At 45.6% G+C, this 19,061-nt stretch overlaps 1 protein-coding gene across 1 annotated transcript in view; it reads right to left on the bottom strand.

Moving 5' to 3' along the window:
* The window catches only part of LOC138590997 (glutamate receptor ionotropic, NMDA 3B-like), an 82,332-nt gene that overhangs the window by 33,399 nt on the left and 29,872 nt on the right, over positions 1 to 19,061 (bottom strand). The window contains exon 2 of the mRNA XM_069661472.1: positions 3,778 to 4,478. Within this exon, the coding sequence (XP_069517573.1) occupies positions 3,778 to 4,478 (701 nt within the window). The remainder of the gene's footprint in view (positions 1 to 3,777; positions 4,479 to 19,061) is intronic.

Raw genomic sequence — 19,061 nt, 5'->3', positions numbered from 1 at the left:
ATATTTGATTTTTTTGCTGATTTCCGATATGCCGATTTTTTCCAACCCTTTTTGCCAATTTCGATATCGATATATTAGGCACATTTTTTGGGGCTTCCCTAGGGATGCACGATATTATCAGCACGTTACCGGTATCGGCTGACATTGGCTTAAAAATGAACTATCCGCCGATATAATTAACCGATAAAATAATGGGCTGCTGCATACTTGATTAAATGCCCGACCTCGGCGCAATGTCCCCAGCGCGAAGAAGACCTGCGCCGGCGCAGCGTGATGACGTCACGTGTGTCTACCTGCAGCATGAGAGAGTTAGAAGCCAAAATGTCCGTGGTGTGGAAGTTTTTCAAAGTGTCCGAAATTGAAAGCAAAACTGCTATTTGCAATGACTGCTCAGCTTCGGTGATGCGAGGAGGAGCCAAGGCAAAGTCTTTCAACACTACAAACTTGATTAACCATCTCAAGACCCGTCACCCCGACCGTTGTAACAAATGTGACAAGAGTATCACCATTATACTGAACGCTAATTCCAATACAGAAGAGAGTTGATGATCTCTGCAATTAGATGTGCGGGAAAAAAATATCGGTATCGGTAATCGGCTAAATGAGTTGTAAAATATCGGCATATCGGATATCGGCAAAAAATCCAATATCATGCATCCCTAGTCTCCCCATGCCAGCTCTTATTGCAGTGGCCAAAAACTGGCATACCGCAGACATTTTGCACCCTTCTTCGCACTTGACAGAAGAGGTGTGGTGCAGGCAGCGCGCGCACAGTTAATGTCGTAGCATTACGTCAAGCTTCTTTAGGGAATCATCGAGCATTCAGGCATAATTAAAGCGTTGTTTTATCGGCGGGAAAATATCGGCAGAAAAATGACATATCTGTCGGTGCCGGTATGTCATTTTCGTGCATCCCTATAAGCAACACATTCGTATCCCAGATCGTCAAACACTGATGCTTTGTCACAGCCATTTGCTGTCTCATGGTTTTTTGATGATGCCGCTGGATAGGAAGTTAAGGGATCCCAAGAGTTGTTCATATTCATGCACTTTGGCACATGATTACTAAATTTCATGGCACTGCATCAAACAGCTGTTCAGTCAGCTTCTGTCAACCCTTTGATGGCACTAGAAGTCAGGGCATACACAAAGAGTAGGCGTCATCCTCTGGGGACCAGAAAATTCAAAATCAATCCATCCAGTAGTTGATGAAATTTTTCAGTCTGCACCAAAGTGGTGGACAGACTGCCATCAGTATTAATACAGCCAAGCTTCTAGCATCGATTAAAATGAACAATTTAATCACATTAAACCTAATAAACTTGTTTTAAGTCTGATAATAAATGTCCAATAATATTGCTTTGTAACCCAACTCCCACTCCACTTGATTCCGCCTCTGGCCATCCGTGCCAAATTGTTTTGGCATCCCCCGGCTCAACTTGGGTGCGGGAGGAAAGAACACTGCGAGAATCCAGTTTGTGATTATGTGGGTGGTGTTGATGATCACTCTCAGCTGGCAGGGACCTGCGTGTTCAATATTTGCTTCGGGTCCAACTTAAACCACAAATCCTTCTCGCACGAGTACCACATGACCGTAGAAGTTGGGTACATGCTGTTTTATCCATCGCAGCGTTTAAAAGAAATCCACGTCAACTGGCAGAGCAGAGATATTTAACTCTAGAGTGAGTTTATGGCACGTTGCTTCAGTGCGTCACTCATGTGGCATTAAAGGCGCTGTTATGTATGTAAGTATGAGGGTTCGTTTTTTTACAGTGTAAAAACGTGAGAGTTTCGTTTTATCTGCCTTAAGTGAAAGCGTTTATGGTTTAATACGTATTTCAATGCTTTTTTATCTGCGTGTCTATGTGTTATCACAGACTGCACCTTGACAGAGGCGGTGAAAAGCTGTCAGAGGCCCTTTTAAAAGCTGCGGGGATTGAAGCGGCGGCAGCAAAGAGAAACAGGCAAAACTCTCTGGTGTCAGTCTGTGAATCTGTATGCCATAAAGACCTCCTCCCACCCCCTGTATGACAGCGCTACTCAGAAGACAACACCCCCGTGGTGCAGAGGACAGACAAGGGCAACAAACCAGAGCGTACAGTAACACGAGTGGAGCAAGCGACTTCACAAAAAATGCCAGTGTGTCAATCAGAAAGCTAACAAGCTTACGGACATTTAGAGGTGGGACCAGAGGGATTTAATTGCGGTTTGTCAGTGTCTTCCGTATATGGTGTCATGATTTAAATGTGTCCACTTTCGGGAACTGGGCTAGGAATTTTTAAGTGACTCGGAGGCTGCAGAGTTGATAGAGTCCACTGGATATCCATCCCTGACCAGACCACTACTAATCCTATGTAGCCTAAAGCAATATATTAAATTCTTGTTGCTCAAGTTTCCTACCAGCCGCAAGTCACTGGCCTCAATCCTAACCTTTAGCAAAGTGCCACAGACATATTACTGCTCTGTGTTAATTCCTCTTTAAGGGGTTTGTTGACCTAAATTACACAAACACATTTAAAAGCTCTTTCCTATCAAAGAAAAATATAAACTATACTAATAAAGATGTTCCTAAACCATTTCTTCCTTTCCCATGCATATTCTTTTTATTTATTTATTTTTTAAGATTTTTTGGGTCTTTGCCTTTATTTATAGGACATGTAGACATGAAGATAGACAGGAAATGCTGGGAGCAGAGAGTAGGGGATGACATGCACCAAATGATCGGCAGACCGGGAGTCGAACCTGCGACGAGGACTGTAGCCCCCGCACACGGGGCGCCCGCCCCACCAATCGAGCCAAACAGCGCCCCTCCCCATGCATATTCAGATACCTAGACTGAGGTATTGGCCAATACTGAGTAACCCTGTGATACCAATGCTATAAAAAACATTGTATTATTGTTAAACAGCTGTAGGCTTTAATGCTAACCCTGAATGTTGGCAGTGTTCCTGCTATTGTAACTGCATGGCCTAACTCAGTACACTGAAGATATCCGAACCAAAAAACAAGCCAAGCACATTGAAACATGCTAAGCTAACGTTAGCAGCAGCTCGGCTTACACCTGACTCCCTGTGTTTGTTGAAAAGTGTTTAATTGTTTTTAATTGTCATTTTGCTAGCTTTGGCTAACGTTACACTCTGATAGCAGGGCATTGTTCTTGTCTGCCGCTCTGAAGTAGTTGCTGGTGGCAGCAATAATATACAGTATGTCATTTCTCTGTGAGATACTGCGTTGGAGAAGAATGGTAAATGGACTGTACTTATATGGTTCTTTTCTAGTCTTGCGACCACTCAAAGCTGCTTTTACACAGCATGTCACATTCACCCACTCACACACACTTTTAAGGCACACAAAGGCCCAAGTGCCAATCTCCAATCAGATCTATGCCCAGTCTTACCCGATGGCTATGCCACAGGGAGCAATTTGGCGTTGCCGAAGGACACTTCGACATGTGGACTGAGGGAGCTGGGGATCGAACCCCCCAACCTTCCGATTGAGACGACCCACTCTATCACCGAGCCACAGCCGCCCCGAAATCAGTGTGTTTGGGGAAGCTAATAAATTATGTTATGATGCCTATTTTCAGGCAGTGTCAGAGACATTTCCGATACTGGAATCGGGAAATACAAATGTATACTGACTTTTTTATTCTATTAAACCAACATTAACTGCATAGTTACCTCTGTATACTGCAAGAGGTAAATGAGAGCATATGTGTGTTTGTAAATAGGATCAACTGACCCTTGTAATTGGCATGTAATCAGTGTGTGCATCTACCTGGCCAGATATTGTCCTGAAGAGGGCAGCTCATGTCGGTTTGGTTTGTCGTAACAGTTCACCATGTTCTGAATCAGCGCCAAGTCCGGCCTCACCATGGTCGCCGCGGAGACCGCACGGCCAATCAACTGCAAAGCATCCCGGATGTAGAAGCTGATGGGCTTGCGGCCGACCTCCCCATAGGCCAACAGTCCAAGGGGACCTCCGAGAGTGTGGAGCGAATCTGGGGACAGGGGATATCCCATGATCCACTGCAGTGCTGGTAGTGTTGGAGCGAGGCGCTGAGCGGCCCGCAGGACGGAGGAGAGACACTCTGGGTCAGATCCCAGGAGGAGGACAGAGGAGATAGGAGAGGGGGAGCGCAGAAAACGGGAGGAAAGGATCTTCAAAGCCTCCTCTTCCCTCTGATCCTCCCTCCTCTCCTCGCTGGCATCCCCTCTTCTCTCCCCGCCCCCGGAGATGCGGGTCAAGTTGATGATGTCCCATAAATGCCAAGAAGAGCCGCTGTGCGTCTGCAGGTGAGACAGCAATCCATCACCACCTTCCTCCCACCCGGGGCAAATCACAGCCGCACCTCCCCAGCTTCCCTCCCCCCGGCTTCCTCTGTCCCTGTCCCCTTCTTTCCCCTGCAGGACCGCCAGCAGCAGGCCGCCCAGGGTTGATGGAGGCACTCGGGCCGACATCTGCAGGTGGAATCGGTTCTATTAGAGAGGACAGGGAGGAAGAGGAGGAGGAGGTGAAGGGCAAAAAAGAAAAGAGGAAAAACAACAGCAAAATGATAAAGGAGGGGAGCAAGAAAGGGAGAGAAGAAAGGAGGGAGAGGAAACAGAAAACAAGATCAAAACAGAGATTAATAGATATAGCCATACCCCAGCACCTCAGGGCTGAATAACATACAATCACATTAAGCGCAGCTTTTATGAGCGCCTGAGTACTGCAAAACAATCCCTGTTGCTGCAGTAATTCAGCACAACGACGATCAGAAGCAATCCGTCACATTTGTTCATTATCTCTCACCCTGAATAAGAAGAGTGGCGCTGATACAAACAAGGAGTCAATGATTCGCATCTAATCTGCAGCATCACAGTTGGCTTGGCAAGACAACAGTAGCATCCACAGTTCATCCAGAAGCCTGCGTTTCCAAACCCCACTGAAAACACTGGCTTGTTTCATACTGTTCCAAAATGGATAACACTGTTGTCCTTGAATGCAGCTCACAGATGGACCTTCCCCCTCCTTCCTTTGGGGCTTCTTTCCATTTTTCATCCCATCAGCGCTCCAGGCAAGGTTGAGGCGGTGGGACTGCTTTCATATAGCGAGCCCAAAGTTTAGCTTAACGTGACTTAAGTTAAGATTCGCACCAGCTCATTGAAGTGAGATGAAAGATATGCGTGACTCAATATGCTCATGAACACCCTTTGGCACAAATGCATACACATTATCGGCACCTTTAAAACATATATACACACGCTTAAAACATGCCCTTTCAGTAGTTAACAAATCCATACTGTAAATCCCTGCAGGTGCATTCAATATGCATAAAGAAACTCGTGAAATACGCTCTCACACAGGTGCGTCTGAAGATATCTAAACCAAACTTCAACACACACACAGCCATTCAAATGGAAATATCCCACCCGGGAGTACAAAGTAAACAGAGCGCCCCTCTGCTGAAAGTCCTTGAGTCCCATAAGAGAATAAGAAAAATAATATTTGAGTGAAGTCTGCAAAGACATGGATGAATTAATGCAGCGGATCCTCCTGGGAGAGGCGAGGAGCCTGTGTGTGTGTCTGTCTGTGTGGGGAAAGTGAAAATAGGCGTCTGTGTTTGAACTCAATGGGGGGGCCAGAAAGATGGCAGAGGTGGCGGCGACGGCGGCAGGTGGCATGAAGAAAAGAAAGCGCCAGAGAGGAGGCGACTGCTACAGGTGTGAGTATTATTCGGCGTATTACTGCCAGGAGTGAAACTAATATCGTGCTTATTTTGTCAAAGGAAGTGCGGACCCAAAATGTGACGATCGAAGATCAAAACAGAGCCTCAAGGCGGCGAGGAATTAGAGCGTAAGAGCTTTCATTTGACTGGGTGAGATCCCTCCATGCCATCTATCCTTTAAATATTAATGTATAGCTAAATGTTAATGTATGCTTCAAATAACAGACATTCTGACAAGTCGAAACAGCTGTGAATTATACTCTTAAGTTTGCTAGAAAACCAACGAAGGAATCGTCCTAAATATATCATCATCAAGTTCATCTGTTCTCCGTCTCGCAGCTGCGTCAGCTGTTCTCCACCCGTATTAATTTATTATTTCCCTCACGCTGACAATTATGTCTGACTTCTAATTTCCTTGACTTTGAGAGAGCTTCTTTTACAATTCCATTTACATTTGAGGCGTTTAGCCGGCGCTCTTATCCACAGCGACTCGCAGTGAGCACAACAGTAGAATTACTTCAAGAGCGAGGACGTGAGAGTAATAACAAGAGCTGCCCCATGCCATTATAGCAGCGGTATTTGTAGTCGCTGCTGTTAGGAGAGGGAGCGAATCAGAGTGAATGGAGGAGGCAGATGTGGGAGGCGTGATGTGATTCCGAAGAGATGAAGTGATTTGAGCCTTTTTCGTTAACACATGAGTTCCAGGCCATAAGACGGGGAAGCACTCTGCTGTTTTCTCTGTTTTGAAGAAGGACTTACTCAAAAACTCTGTGGGCAATCGAATGTGACAAGCAGCAAAGTGGACCCAATGAAACTTAGAAAAAGCACATCACTGGAGTTATTGCCTATTACGACTGCAGTCGCTCCGTGCCTGCATTTCAGTGTTTTTGCACAATTAATTCCAGTGATGTATTAGAGCAATAAGTCCCGAGAGAGCATTTTCTCCTGTGCTTATAGGTACAAATGTGATGCAGAATATTTTCTTTAAAAAGTTTGGTTGAAAATAAAGCACCTTAATCATAACACAAAACAGCACTAAGTAAAAAAAAGACGACTAAAAGAGACTAAAAAGTAGTAAACGCAATCTTACAGCTCTGTGTTTCCTAAGGCACTGATTGGAAAATACAGCCACCTCATTCAATCGTGTCTGCTACATTAGTGATGCTGCGGGGTGCCAAAGCACAGGGCTCTGGCTAACACAGGGTTTCCTGTCAAAAAAAAGTTCAACTTGGCTTCAAAGTTTGCTAGAAAACATCATTTCCCAGTGGAACACTAAAGAGATAATTGTAAAAAAAATAAAATAAAATAAAAAGACTGGCTGCTGTGATAACTTTCCTGAGGGGTGAAATTCTGTCTCATGGTTTTACACCCTGCTGTGTTGTGTGAAGGCGTCAGGTAAGCCTTCAAAAGTAGAGCTGCCTCTGACTGAAGATTTTCCAAATTGACCAGTCAGTGAAGTTTAAGCCAAAAGTCAACTAGTCGTAGTAACTTTATGATATAAAAGGGGGGGTATTAAGCTAATTTCAAGCTTCATATTTCACTCTGTGATACCTGTGGAGTAGCTTAGCATAATTTACAGTTAAAAAAACCCTAATTTCTCTCACACTGGTGCTCTGTGCAGACAGCCTCTGTCCCTTTAAGAAACCGCGCCCCTACTAGCCTGCTTTCTTCTGATTGGCCAGCTCTCCGGAGCCCATTGAGGCTGCATTTTGTGATGTCACAAAATGTAGCATATAGAAAAAAAAGGTGTGAAACCTGAGCTGAGAAGCCTGGGGATTACTCCAGCATACTTTTACCTACAGATTTGAAACTTCACCCACGTTTAGACTGTATATCCAACATTGTAACATTATGTCTTAAAATGTGAAACAGCATAATACCTCCTCTTTAAATTCAATTATTTTTGGGGGCATCAAAAAAAGTAATTTGAGCTCCAGGGCTGAAAAAGACTGTTATAAGCAACAATGTTGTCGCTGAGCTAATTCTACATATATAGAAATTAGGGCGGCTTGATTATGGCAAAAACCACATTCACAATTGATTACTCATTAAATGAACGAATCACGAATGATTTCTCATTGACTTTAAGTCAGTAGCCACCGGGCAACTCGGTGATTGAATTTCAGGAGATGAAACAAATTGGTCGTGTTCCTTTGTGGTGCAGACACCACCGTGTAACAAATCTCACACAGTATTTGTTGTTGCTCCTCGTCAGACTCTCTGAAACCAAAGTGTTTCCAAACAACGGAATTACTTTTACCTTTCTTGTTGACCAAAAGCTCCCTCTCCGTCATCTTGGCTCGGACTTAACTACATGCCACGACAGTGTGGAACTTCAAGCAAGTCCAGTTGCCTTTTGGATTAAGCTTAGAATTACTGTGACCTGGATGACTGAGAACCTTACTGAGCTACATTACAAAGAAATACAAAAACTAGCCATAATGAGCCTTTAAAATACACATTTTATAAGCACAAAGTGAGCCAAATGCTAACAACAAAGCTAACATCCAGCATTAAGGATTCCTAACTCCCCCCAAATGTAATTGGGACACTTCTGGTCTCTTTCTGTTGATACAGTTGGCTTTAGCCTTGTTGGTAGCTGGTAACTAGCTAGCTAACAAGCTAGTGGATAATGTTCTAGAGGCGTCTTGGTTACATTGCACACATTGCTTCATTCACACTGCCCTATTCACAAACTGTAGTTCTACCTGAGCTTACCAGGACACTTTTATGCTGCTGTAACTGAACAACACATGGAAAACGACAGCTTCACTCTGGCCGCAGCCACAATCCTTAAAGGGGAGGGGTCACAAGATGCAGCACCTGAACGTATTTTTTGGGCTTTTTTTCTTCGGCAATTTACTGAGACCAATTTCATCATGTAATACTTGATTAAATATTAGGGGGCAGTCCTACATCAAGCATATTTAGCTGTTTGTCAAACTAGACATCTGCGTTTTAGATCTTACATTTTTTTCAAGGCATCTGTTCGAGAGTATCTAGCTTCCGTATCGTGATGTATTTCCGAGTGAAACAGGACGTGCAGGCGGGACATATCATTAGAGGGATTTGATTTGATCGTTGAGAAGTGGGCGTAGACAGACGTTCTCCACAGCGCAGTAGCTAGCTAACTGACCGAGCGTTCTTGGTGCTCTGTGGCTAAATGTTGCAGATTGATTGGTTGAAATTGTTTGGTGCTAACTTACATAAGCGTGCGAGAAATTTAGTTTTACCGGAAGAAAAAATGATCGGATTTTGATATAAGAATACTAAGAAATTGATTTTCTGTATTTTCTTTGGCCTATATTGTCAAATAGATGCACAATATTACCAGGGATGTGATCTAAAGGGATTAAAATGACATTTTTCATTTCACCTCAACTTTAAGCCAATAGCCTTGTCTCATTTTGGACCAATCACACGCAACAAAAAGGGGTCCGAGACTGAAGGCTGCTTGGGCTGGACCCTCAGTGAGTCACTTCATGAGCTCACCTCTCATGCTGACTCATGGTAAACCCCTAACAGCCCTCTGCCAGCTATAGCCTCCACTCCTTTCCCTGAGTCACGTTTACAGTGCGCATGTAAAATGGAAACCTTCATGAATAATAATCAAAAGACGTTTGTCACTCATTTTCACAACAGGCCGAACACGCTTCAATCAAACAATGACAAAATCCTTCATGTAGCATCTCGAAGTATTATCAAGAACAATACAAATCCCTGCCAGTCAACACTCTGGCTTAATCCAGCACGACTTCAACGCGAGCTGGCAGCGTCACTGTTTATCCCTGTGACACACACACACACACACACACACACACACACACATAAACAATGTATATGCGTTTATGTCTGCATCCAAGCGAGGAAGCTTCTACAGGAATTGAAGGCCGCTGTGGCTGCCTGCGCGCATTTGTGTTTGTTTTTGACATCCTGTGCCGCCGCTTTGGGTCGAGGCCAACTCTGTAGTTGCGGTTATCGAACATTTGAATTTAAAATGTCATTTTTTTAACAGACCTCTGGGAACCTGAGTGGAGTTTTGATCTCTAGAGGGATGCGGCAGGTAATTCTTTATGAAGTCGCAGTCTAGACAAGATAAAAAGGTGGTTGCACTGTCTGGAACTGGAAAGTTTGCACGCTATTGACAGGTTTGTGAACTCGGAGCATGTGTGTGGAGCAGGTCTGATCCTGTCCAGCTCCACTGCTCAGGTCAATCCTGACCCAGGGTGATGTTTCCTCTAAAGAGCACAGGTTATTTTCAGGCTTGGTTAGGAGTGAAATGGATGTTTTCTGTGAGCAGCTACACATTTCCAACCTGTAAGGACCTCCAGTCTGCGCATTTGTGTGTGCGTTTGTGTGTGTGTGCTCTTATCTCCTCATTCTATTCTTAGGTAAAAGCTTCATCTGCAAGCAGTGGGATATAAAGACTCTGAACTACGGATGCAAGACAAGCACAGCTAAAAGGAATGTCAGCGTTATTCAGATATGAAACATAAAATCCATCCCCCTGCTCGCACATCCGCAAATTAGACGCCTTGAACTGAACCTCTGCCTGTACTGAGCAAACCCAGAGTGCTGTTTGATGCGCTGGCCTTAAGAGTTTCATGTCTTCAAATACTCTGCATGTGCATGAACACGCACAAAACACACAAGCGCACATGCAGTACCCACAAACAAACAAAAGCGCACACACAGGCGCCAGAGCAAGAACACACAGATCCAGTACAAACACGGCGTGGTGTGAATACTCGAGCGTAAACCCGGAGGGATCTTTGGGCAATGTGGAGTAAGCAAACCGACAGGAGTGCGTTGAATCAGAACAGGAGGGGAGCAGCTCCCTGTTACTAAGCTCATTCCTTATTTAGGCCTCCATAAGAAAAGCATCGACACTTGGAAGGTGTGCAACCGAGTGCACGTTGCCAAAAAAAAAAAGGAGCACAGACGAAATAGCAGCACCTGCAGTTTCAGAGCTTATTAAAAGCGAGTTGGAGAAAAAGTAGGCTGGACTTGTGTGTGTGTGTGTGTGTGTTTGTGGGGGTTCAGGGAGGCTAAAGAGGCTGAGCTGTATCTCTGCGAAAACCGGGCATCTCCTCTCATCCGTCCTGCACAGCTCCGGGCTAAAGATCTCGGACTCAACGTTCGCTCTCATGAATCGTTTGCGTCGAGCAGAGCGCAGCTGCCGTTACCCCAGCCTCTGCCTCTGCTTAGCTTCCCCCATTGAGGCCCGAAACAAAGCCCGTGGTCGGGGGCGGCATTCCAAACAACAACACTTCACTGAACACATTCATTCTTCACCGGCACTGTCACCAGGTGAGCCGCCTTGTGTGTGGGGACGATGAAGGCAGAGATAGGGAGAGAGAAAGAGAGAGAGAATGTGAATATATGTATGCGATGAAAGATGGAAGAGAAGGTGATAGCGGGTTTAATATCCGTATTTGCGAGAGGAGGTAAAAGGTGCTGGTTTGCATCTGAATGTGTGTGTGGCAATAAGGAGCCAGGAAGAAAGAGAGATTTTCTCAGCAGGGGTGCAAGTCTTCTATTTCTCACACACACAGGAGATGAAAAGTGAAGGTATTGTCGCCTGAATGTCAGATGGAAATGTCAGAGCACATAAAATAACATACATCCAACATAAGCGCTTTGATTGAACCTGAACTGGTTTCCTGTCAGAGGAAACAGCAGCGTCGCACGCTTGTTTCAGCGCTTACAGGATGAATAAAAGAAACTGTTGAATGTGTGTAATCTTTCTGACTTTTCCTCACAGTCCAAACAAACAGGCGTGATTGAATAAGGCCGGCAGAGATGTTTGCATAGCTAATGAAGCGCGGCTCTTTACTCGACCAGACGTTCGCTAACCGTGTTGTGTAATTGTATGCAAATAGCATTGTTTAATTTTCTCCTGATTTCCTTGCGTCTCCTGGCGGTAAGTGTAATATGGGTGACTTTAATCTCACTCAGCCATGCTGCCGGCGACTGCAGGCTAAGCTCTGTGTGGGGAAAGAGCCTGCCGCAGTTGGACACGAGCGCACGAGCAAATTCACACACACACAACTGCAATAAACACGCAGGCTGGGGGAACGGCAAATCACATTTACGCGCTCACACATGCGTGAAAGTGCGGCGCGCACACTCAAACGTGCACGAAGAACACAACTGCGAAGCAATCAGCCACTTAACACAGCAAATGACTGTGGTTATCTAAGCATAACAGCCTGTTGGCTCACAGAAACACAGTGATAAGCAGTAAGATACACACTATTAGGCGCCACCACAGGACCGGCCCGCAGATTGAAACGGGGCTAAATCTTGTTTCACAGTTAACAGTTGATGGAGATGGAGCCCTGTCTGTGTGATTGTCACCGCTATATCACGGAGGCAAGGTGCAGCCGGCGCTTCCTATACGGTGATGGAGCGGGACAGCGACGGGAGATTGCGTCCCGTTGGGGCAGCGATGAAACAGCAGGTGGAAAGTGTAAAGCACACTTAGTTTGATTACAGGGAAACGGCCGCTTTTAGCTCCACTGCAGCGTCGGTATGAAAATGTGAGTCCATTAAACATAAGGATCTTGTTAGTTTCCCTGGAGGTGTGGCAGATCGGGAGGAGGGGTTGTACAGTAACATCGTAAAAACACAATTGTAGTCCTGAACGATTGTGAGAAAAGCAATAAAAGTCTTGACGGGCCGCGTCTCCGTGTTCCCTCCAGACTGAGAGTTTATGGTGGGAAGAGGCTGAGAGCAAATGAGATTCACTTATTCTGTACATCGGTGTCACCACCTGTAGCTGTGTGTGTGCTGCTGCGTGTGTGCGCACAGAGGTGGCAAAAGTACACATTTTCTTTACTCAAGCAGGAGTAGTAATACCCTGGTTAAAGTTTCAACGTCTTTACTGAATTAACAGTGAAAGATGCAGCCTCTGAAATGTACTGGGTAAAAGTAAAGTGTCCAAAAGGGAGAGGGCCCAGATGCAGACAATGGTAGAAGTTTAATAATAAAAAAAGGGGAAAAGGCAACAAACAAAGGCTTACTGTCCAACAACAAAACGGGTAATAAATAATCCAAATGAAAAGTACAACAGAGAGTCAAAAAAGACACGAGGAGCAAGGACACTTAACACTGACAAAGATTCAGATCAAGAGACGACGACAAAGTGACGACGAGACAGGGGAGCACAGAGGCTAAATAAAGTAGGAGGTGAGGCTAATCAGACACAGGTGAGACAATCAAGGGGCAGGTGAAAACAATCAGGGCAGGGCACATAAACAAGCAGGACAACACACAAAGGCAGGAAGTGGATTATCACAAGAAACAAGCTGTCAAAGGAAAACATGAAAGCCTAAACCATAAAACACAAATAAAATGCAGAACTAAAGTAGACATAATGATGACAAGAACACGGGATAAACTAAACAATAAGAATTCAATTCAAGGCTGTTTCTGTGCGAGGCTAACTGAACCCCTCGCCATATTTGGGAGACGATGAAACTTCAATCATTCCAACTTCGAAAATAAAACATAGATTACACACATGTATTCTGTCATTAATGAACATTAAATTTGCTCCAGTGTTCAAATGAGTCAAATAGAGAACATCTTGCTGCTCTGAATCTGCTCCAACATTGTCTGCAATGTTGGCTGGTTCACTTTTATCTACACTGCTACAGGTGCTCCCTTTTACACTAACTCACGATCTGATACGATACATGCTACATCGCCCACGCCGTCCTCGCTGACGGTCGCTTTCCTTTTTAGACTGTTTGCCTTCATCTGATCTAATCATCTAATTTGTTTCTTTTTCTTTGGATTTTCACTTATTGTTGAAGTTGTATCTGTAGTCATCGATCTTTTCTTTGTTTGTTCAGCCATAGTAGATTACTGTTTACTTGAAACACTTGCAGAGAGCAGAAAAGCAGCCGCTTAGCTCCGCCTACCCTCTCTAACAGACCAACCACTGCTGGGTGATGGAAAACGCGTCACTAACTGGGCGCCGCTTGTGATTTTTTTCCTCACTAGACACCCAGTCTGTAATACTGCAAATGCAAAGGCTTTCATCAGTGGGCCATAGGCTCAATCACGATTGTGTTACCTCATTCGGTGACAGTTAAGTTAAGAACAGAACAAAGTATATGTACTTAGTCCCTTTCCTCCTCCCTTCCTCTCTCTCTATGCAAAAGATTTGTCTGTCCCTTTATGTGATAGTGACTGTTTGCTGTATGTGCGTGTGTGTGTGTCCATTTGTTTGCCAATGATTTCCAAACCATTTAATGAAATATTGTTCTCAGCATGGCTTCAAATTAATTTAAATGATCAAGACAGAACACATCAACGTTTTTCCCCTGGAGCTTTAAAAGCGACTGAAGAACTGAGAGAACCCGACGACGACTGCTGCTCCTGCACACACACACACATATATTAATACACACTTTTCCAGACAGACTGATCACATACTCAGACCAGCAAAGTGCTTTGGGCTTTGTACGCATGAAGAAGTTCCTGCTACACGACTTCAAGTCGCACAGCTCAATCAAGCGGCATCCGGAGGGAGTTAAAACACGCAAGTACGAATCAAAGTATGCTAATGCTTCCACGCTAGGCTGTAATGTTTGGTAAATGTGTAATGTAGTGCAGAGTGTTCACTTTCACTATCACTTGACTCGTGATTTAATGAGCCTCGGCGGGCCCGCGGATGTCCTGATGTCATCACTAATAATCAGATGGAGGACGCAGCGGGGGGACTGAATGTGCTGCTCTGGCCTGGTTAGGCAGGTCTCCAGTCAGCCCCTTGTGAGTGCTGAGTGCACTGCTAGCATGGGTGAGGCTGTCATCTCAGCACGCTGCGTCTGCGCCTCCTTTGTCAGGAGCTGCTTTGATCCCCTCAGTTGCAGAGATACAAGCCCACAGCAGAAATATGCTGAATGGATTCATGTATCATCCTCCCGCCCTACAAACAGCCTCTGGCCCCCGCTCGCTATTTATGATCATAATAGCTGCCGTTATTTATTAAAGAGAGCCATTCTTGTCCTCGCTCTATAGACAATGTTGTTTTCTCTGCCGGGGAGAAAAATATTTGTCCTTTTGGTGCGATATGAGGCGGCGTACTGAATGTGATGGTGATTGATTCCTGTGTTGAACAGTGCAGAGAGGTAACAGCGGACGCCTAATCTGAGTTATGATTTCCACTGTAATCGCATTTTCTCCCCTGACTCATCCATCCGCTCTACAGTAGCACATGCGAGCCGTGTTCTGATTACGCCGCACATCTGTCAATAACCCGAACCGAACGCCACGGCGAGGCGGCGTGTTCCTGTTCCTGCTCCGTCACCTTCCGCTGGTTTTCCATCACCATGCTTTTTCTATATCATAACTGTCTCCCCTTCCTGTCCTCCAGTTTTATCTTTCCTGAGCCGGAGGTGGACGTCACGCACTCGCAGTAATCACGCCATCATGTCGGGGGGTAAAATGAGCTGTTTCGCGTGTGCCGGGCCCCGGCGCGAGGGCTGTCGGGCCAGAAAATAGCCTCTTGGTGGGTTGTAATTCGACCAGCGGGCAGCTGGACCAAGCCGACTGCAGCATTATTCAGTTACCGGGAGAATGATACCAACAGTTCCCCGAGTGCAGATGCAGAGTGGCGTGATGTCGTTAACAGTCAGCCCACGGGGAGCCGAGCGCAGAAACTTCAGGGGGGGGGGACACATTTATTCACAACACCCCAGCGGTGCGAGCACGCCATGCCAGTAATGAGGTGTCTGGAGCTTTGGGTGCAGGGTGCGTGTCTGAATTCCTGTGATATTTAGTCTTAGGGTGTTTGTTTTGGTGTGTGTGTGTGTGTGCTCGAAATGTGTGACCAAACAACTTCTTAATGGAAAAGATCCCTGCGCTCCGCTCGTGTTGAATACTGAAACTCCGAGACTTCCCAGGAGTGAAATAATACACCTGGAGAGATGGAAGTCATTTAGGAAGAGCGTGTTTGGGCGAGAGTGTGAGGGTGTGTGTGTGTGTGTGTGTGTGTGTGTGTTCCAGGATGGATGGGCTGGCGGTGAGTAAATGACCTGCCTTGATTCAGCCTATCAGCTGAGCTCTCCACCCAGACTCCCTGATATCCCCTTTCATCCATCTCTATAAGAGCGAGATGACGGAGAGATGGAGAGGCAGAGGGAGAGGGAGACGGAGGAGATGAATATGCGCCGTATAGAGCGAACGATTTCAAGTGCAAGAAGCGAGCATGAAGGGGCTAATTAGAGATGAGGGAGGAATTTTGGGCAAAAGCGCGGCGGAGACAGAAGAAGTGAACAAAAAGACGATTAGACTCCAATCGGAGCGTCGGGTAATGCGTATGACAAACTGCCCCCCGCTCACACCACAAGTGCCTCTCTAATGTGACTCTGAGCTCCAGCCGATTGAGGGGCCGTTTGGGGTGAGCTGATTCAGGGGGGGGGCGCAGATGGGCACGGCGTTTGGCCTCGGCACCACTTCTGGTGCTTTGTAATACAGAACACTGAACCCGCACGAATGAGCAAAACATGTAGGAACACAGAGCTGACAAGAGCCGATGCTTACTCTGAGAATGACTCCCGGTGTGAACGTGAGGCGCATTTTAAGGCAGCATCATTACAAACATGACTAATTAGCGTCTTTTTTTCATAAAACAATCATGTTTTTCGATGAATTTGTTGCAATTTGCAGGGAATTAAATCCATCAGTAAAACGTCCTTGTGGAGGACGTCGCTGTCCTCAGTACCCCACCCAGCCTCAGGGGGATACCTTTAAGATTTGTTCTCAGAATCAACTTTTTTTTTTGGATCCAGTCTTGAGAAAATAGCTCCGAGAAAGTAATTTCAAAGGACATGAGCTCTGAATTGGAAAAGCGGGTACAAGGACATGGATATGGATGCAGATAAAGGCGGATGCAAGCAAAGCAGCTCCTTTCAAACGCCTCATTCACAACCACTTATTATTGTAGCTTTTAATGCTTAAATATGCTGCACGTTCCCAGATCGCATCAATTAACTTTGCGAGTGCGATCCCGTCGTCAGAACTGCGAGGAAAGCTGAGCTCTCGGCTCTCCTCTCCTGACTCCCTCGCTCAGACACATGGGCAAACATAAGGCTCACACCCACATAAATCTCGTGCAGCTGGGTCTGTCATTAGCTCAGGCTGCCAATAAACTGTGAATAAACCGTGCTAATGTTGTTCTAATGAATAACTTTCAAGAGAGGATTACTTGCCGCGGCTGCCGCAGCACTAACTCCAAGATGTCGACATTTCCTACAACAGCTACTTTTGTTCCATCTATATTTAAACCGGCGATGATTTGCCGAACATGCTGAGCATGCATGTTCTTCTGCTGCAACACTTGTTGACACATTATCCGCACAGCTCGGGAACATGCCTCTAACCTTGACGGCAGGAAGTGCCTTGCTCGAGGATAATAATGTGGACGTTTGCAGCGGCCGCGCCGCCGTGCGCTCGCCAACAACATATTGTCGGATTCAAACCGGTGACCTTGACTGCCAGCTGTTTGCCCTGTAAGCTGCTCCATTATGATTATGCGTCCCTCGCACTGTGTTTTTCATCAGAGCCGAAGCTACAACACATAAACAAAAGCACCGCAGCTGTCAAATGCAGATTTCAAACTGCAGTAAAACGTCTCTCAGGAGGGAGATGTTTTGTCCTGTTTCCCTTTGTTTGGATAAACAGTCATATTTTTGCAGGTTGCTTGATTATTCAGCCGAACAGAGGGAGGGGTACAGTTCACTCGCGGCTTATGTTGATCGGGGTCAGACCTCTGTGGGATAAGGTTCACCTGCACGCAGAGTGCTTTAGTAAACCCTGTGATGTTCAGAAGCAGACATTATACCGTCTGTTGCCGTTAGAAGAAAGTTGCAGAACGCCCCCCGCGGCTACAAGCGCTATCAGATCACTATTTTTGCGCGGCCACGTTTTGTTTGCTTTTCCTGCTTTTTGGTCCTGGAAGCAAACCTGCTCATTTACAGTCTTTACAGCAAACCGCGGCACATTTCTGCACACTCTGAATGCATGAATGGTGAATTTAACTGATGTGCTAAACAGGATAATACACTGTCGCTCTCACTCACTTTAAACCCATTAAATACACAAGGTTTTTTTCAGGGCTAAAGTGGTGTATTTAACATCCCCTTGAGGGGCTTGTGCAGGTTTAAAAAAAAATCAAGTCATATCAGAGGAACTTTGCACTTAACATCGCCCCTGAGCCCTCTTTTCCTTGTAAATATGCCATTAGTCATTTTGATGACTCATCCTTCACACAGAGGTCTAATTGTTAGCAGCAACCTTTCCCTTCAGATGTAACCTTTAGCAGCCTTAAAGAGGCGCGTGTATGGGTTTATTTAGAAGGCATAAACATACTAGTGATTCATTGCTATTCATAACACCAGCGTCAAACATGTGGAAAACTGCCTGTGAAAGCACATGAGAGTATTCCAGCACTGCCTCTTCAAATTTGACACGTTGATACGTCTAACCCGGCTCAAACGCACTTTGGTAACTAATGTCAATATCATGGACGGAGCCAATTAACCCACTAGGAGGCCTCTGGGCATGTTTTGATCCGCAGCTACACAGCGCTGGCAGAGAGACGGCGCTCCGAAGAATCATGACAGCATCAGATGTTGCAGCCAATGCCTCCAGAACTAAATATGTTTATTTTTCAAGCGACGAAATGTAACGCGGACGCCGAGGCCGGAGGTCGGGGTGGTGAGACACGCCGAAAAAAGATCAGACTCTGACACAAAGCTGCAGAAACTGAGTCCACTGTTTGCTGCTCCTGCAGATAGTTGGTTTCTTTAAGCCATGAGTGTGAATGTTTCCCAACTCTGATCAAGTGGTTCCTTTTGTAACCATGGAGACTCACCTGAGGATGGTGGAGTCTGCGTGTTACTTTACATTCAATGTCAGTCGTCCTTGTGGAGTTTGTGTATCCTTAAAGAAGTGGGTTTTAAAGCTTACATGTTGAACATCCTATTCCCTCTGTGTTGTTGCATTGCCGAGTAGGGCTGTCAACTACATTTCAAATATATTATCGAACCGTAGTAAAAAACGTGTATTCGGTTATTAACATTAATATTCGATGTGTCTCGCGAGCTCTCTCATGGTCTAGTGTGTCCTCGCGCGCACTCTCTCTCTCTGTTACGGAGCGTGTTTGAAGGCATCACGACGTCACTTCATACATTAATAATGATCTTTAGTGCAGCTGAAGCGAGCTAAGACAACAACCGTGTGGTAACGATGGCGGAGAATTCAAATCCCAGCCTGGCAAGAGAGAGAGAGATGCTCACCCGCAGCACATCAGACAGGTGTAGGTGTGTCGATTTTTAAA

The sequence above is a fragment of the Semicossyphus pulcher genome, unplaced genomic scaffold (assembly GCF_022749685.1).
Source record: "Semicossyphus pulcher isolate SPU_LCO1_2020_fin unplaced genomic scaffold, fSemPul1.0.p SCAF_14, whole genome shotgun sequence".
In the NCBI taxonomy this organism is placed as follows: domain Eukaryota; kingdom Metazoa; phylum Chordata; class Actinopteri; order Labriformes; family Labridae; genus Semicossyphus; species Semicossyphus pulcher.
The sequence above is the reverse complement of the archived record's forward strand: the minus strand, read 5'-3'. Positions and strand labels throughout refer to the sequence as shown.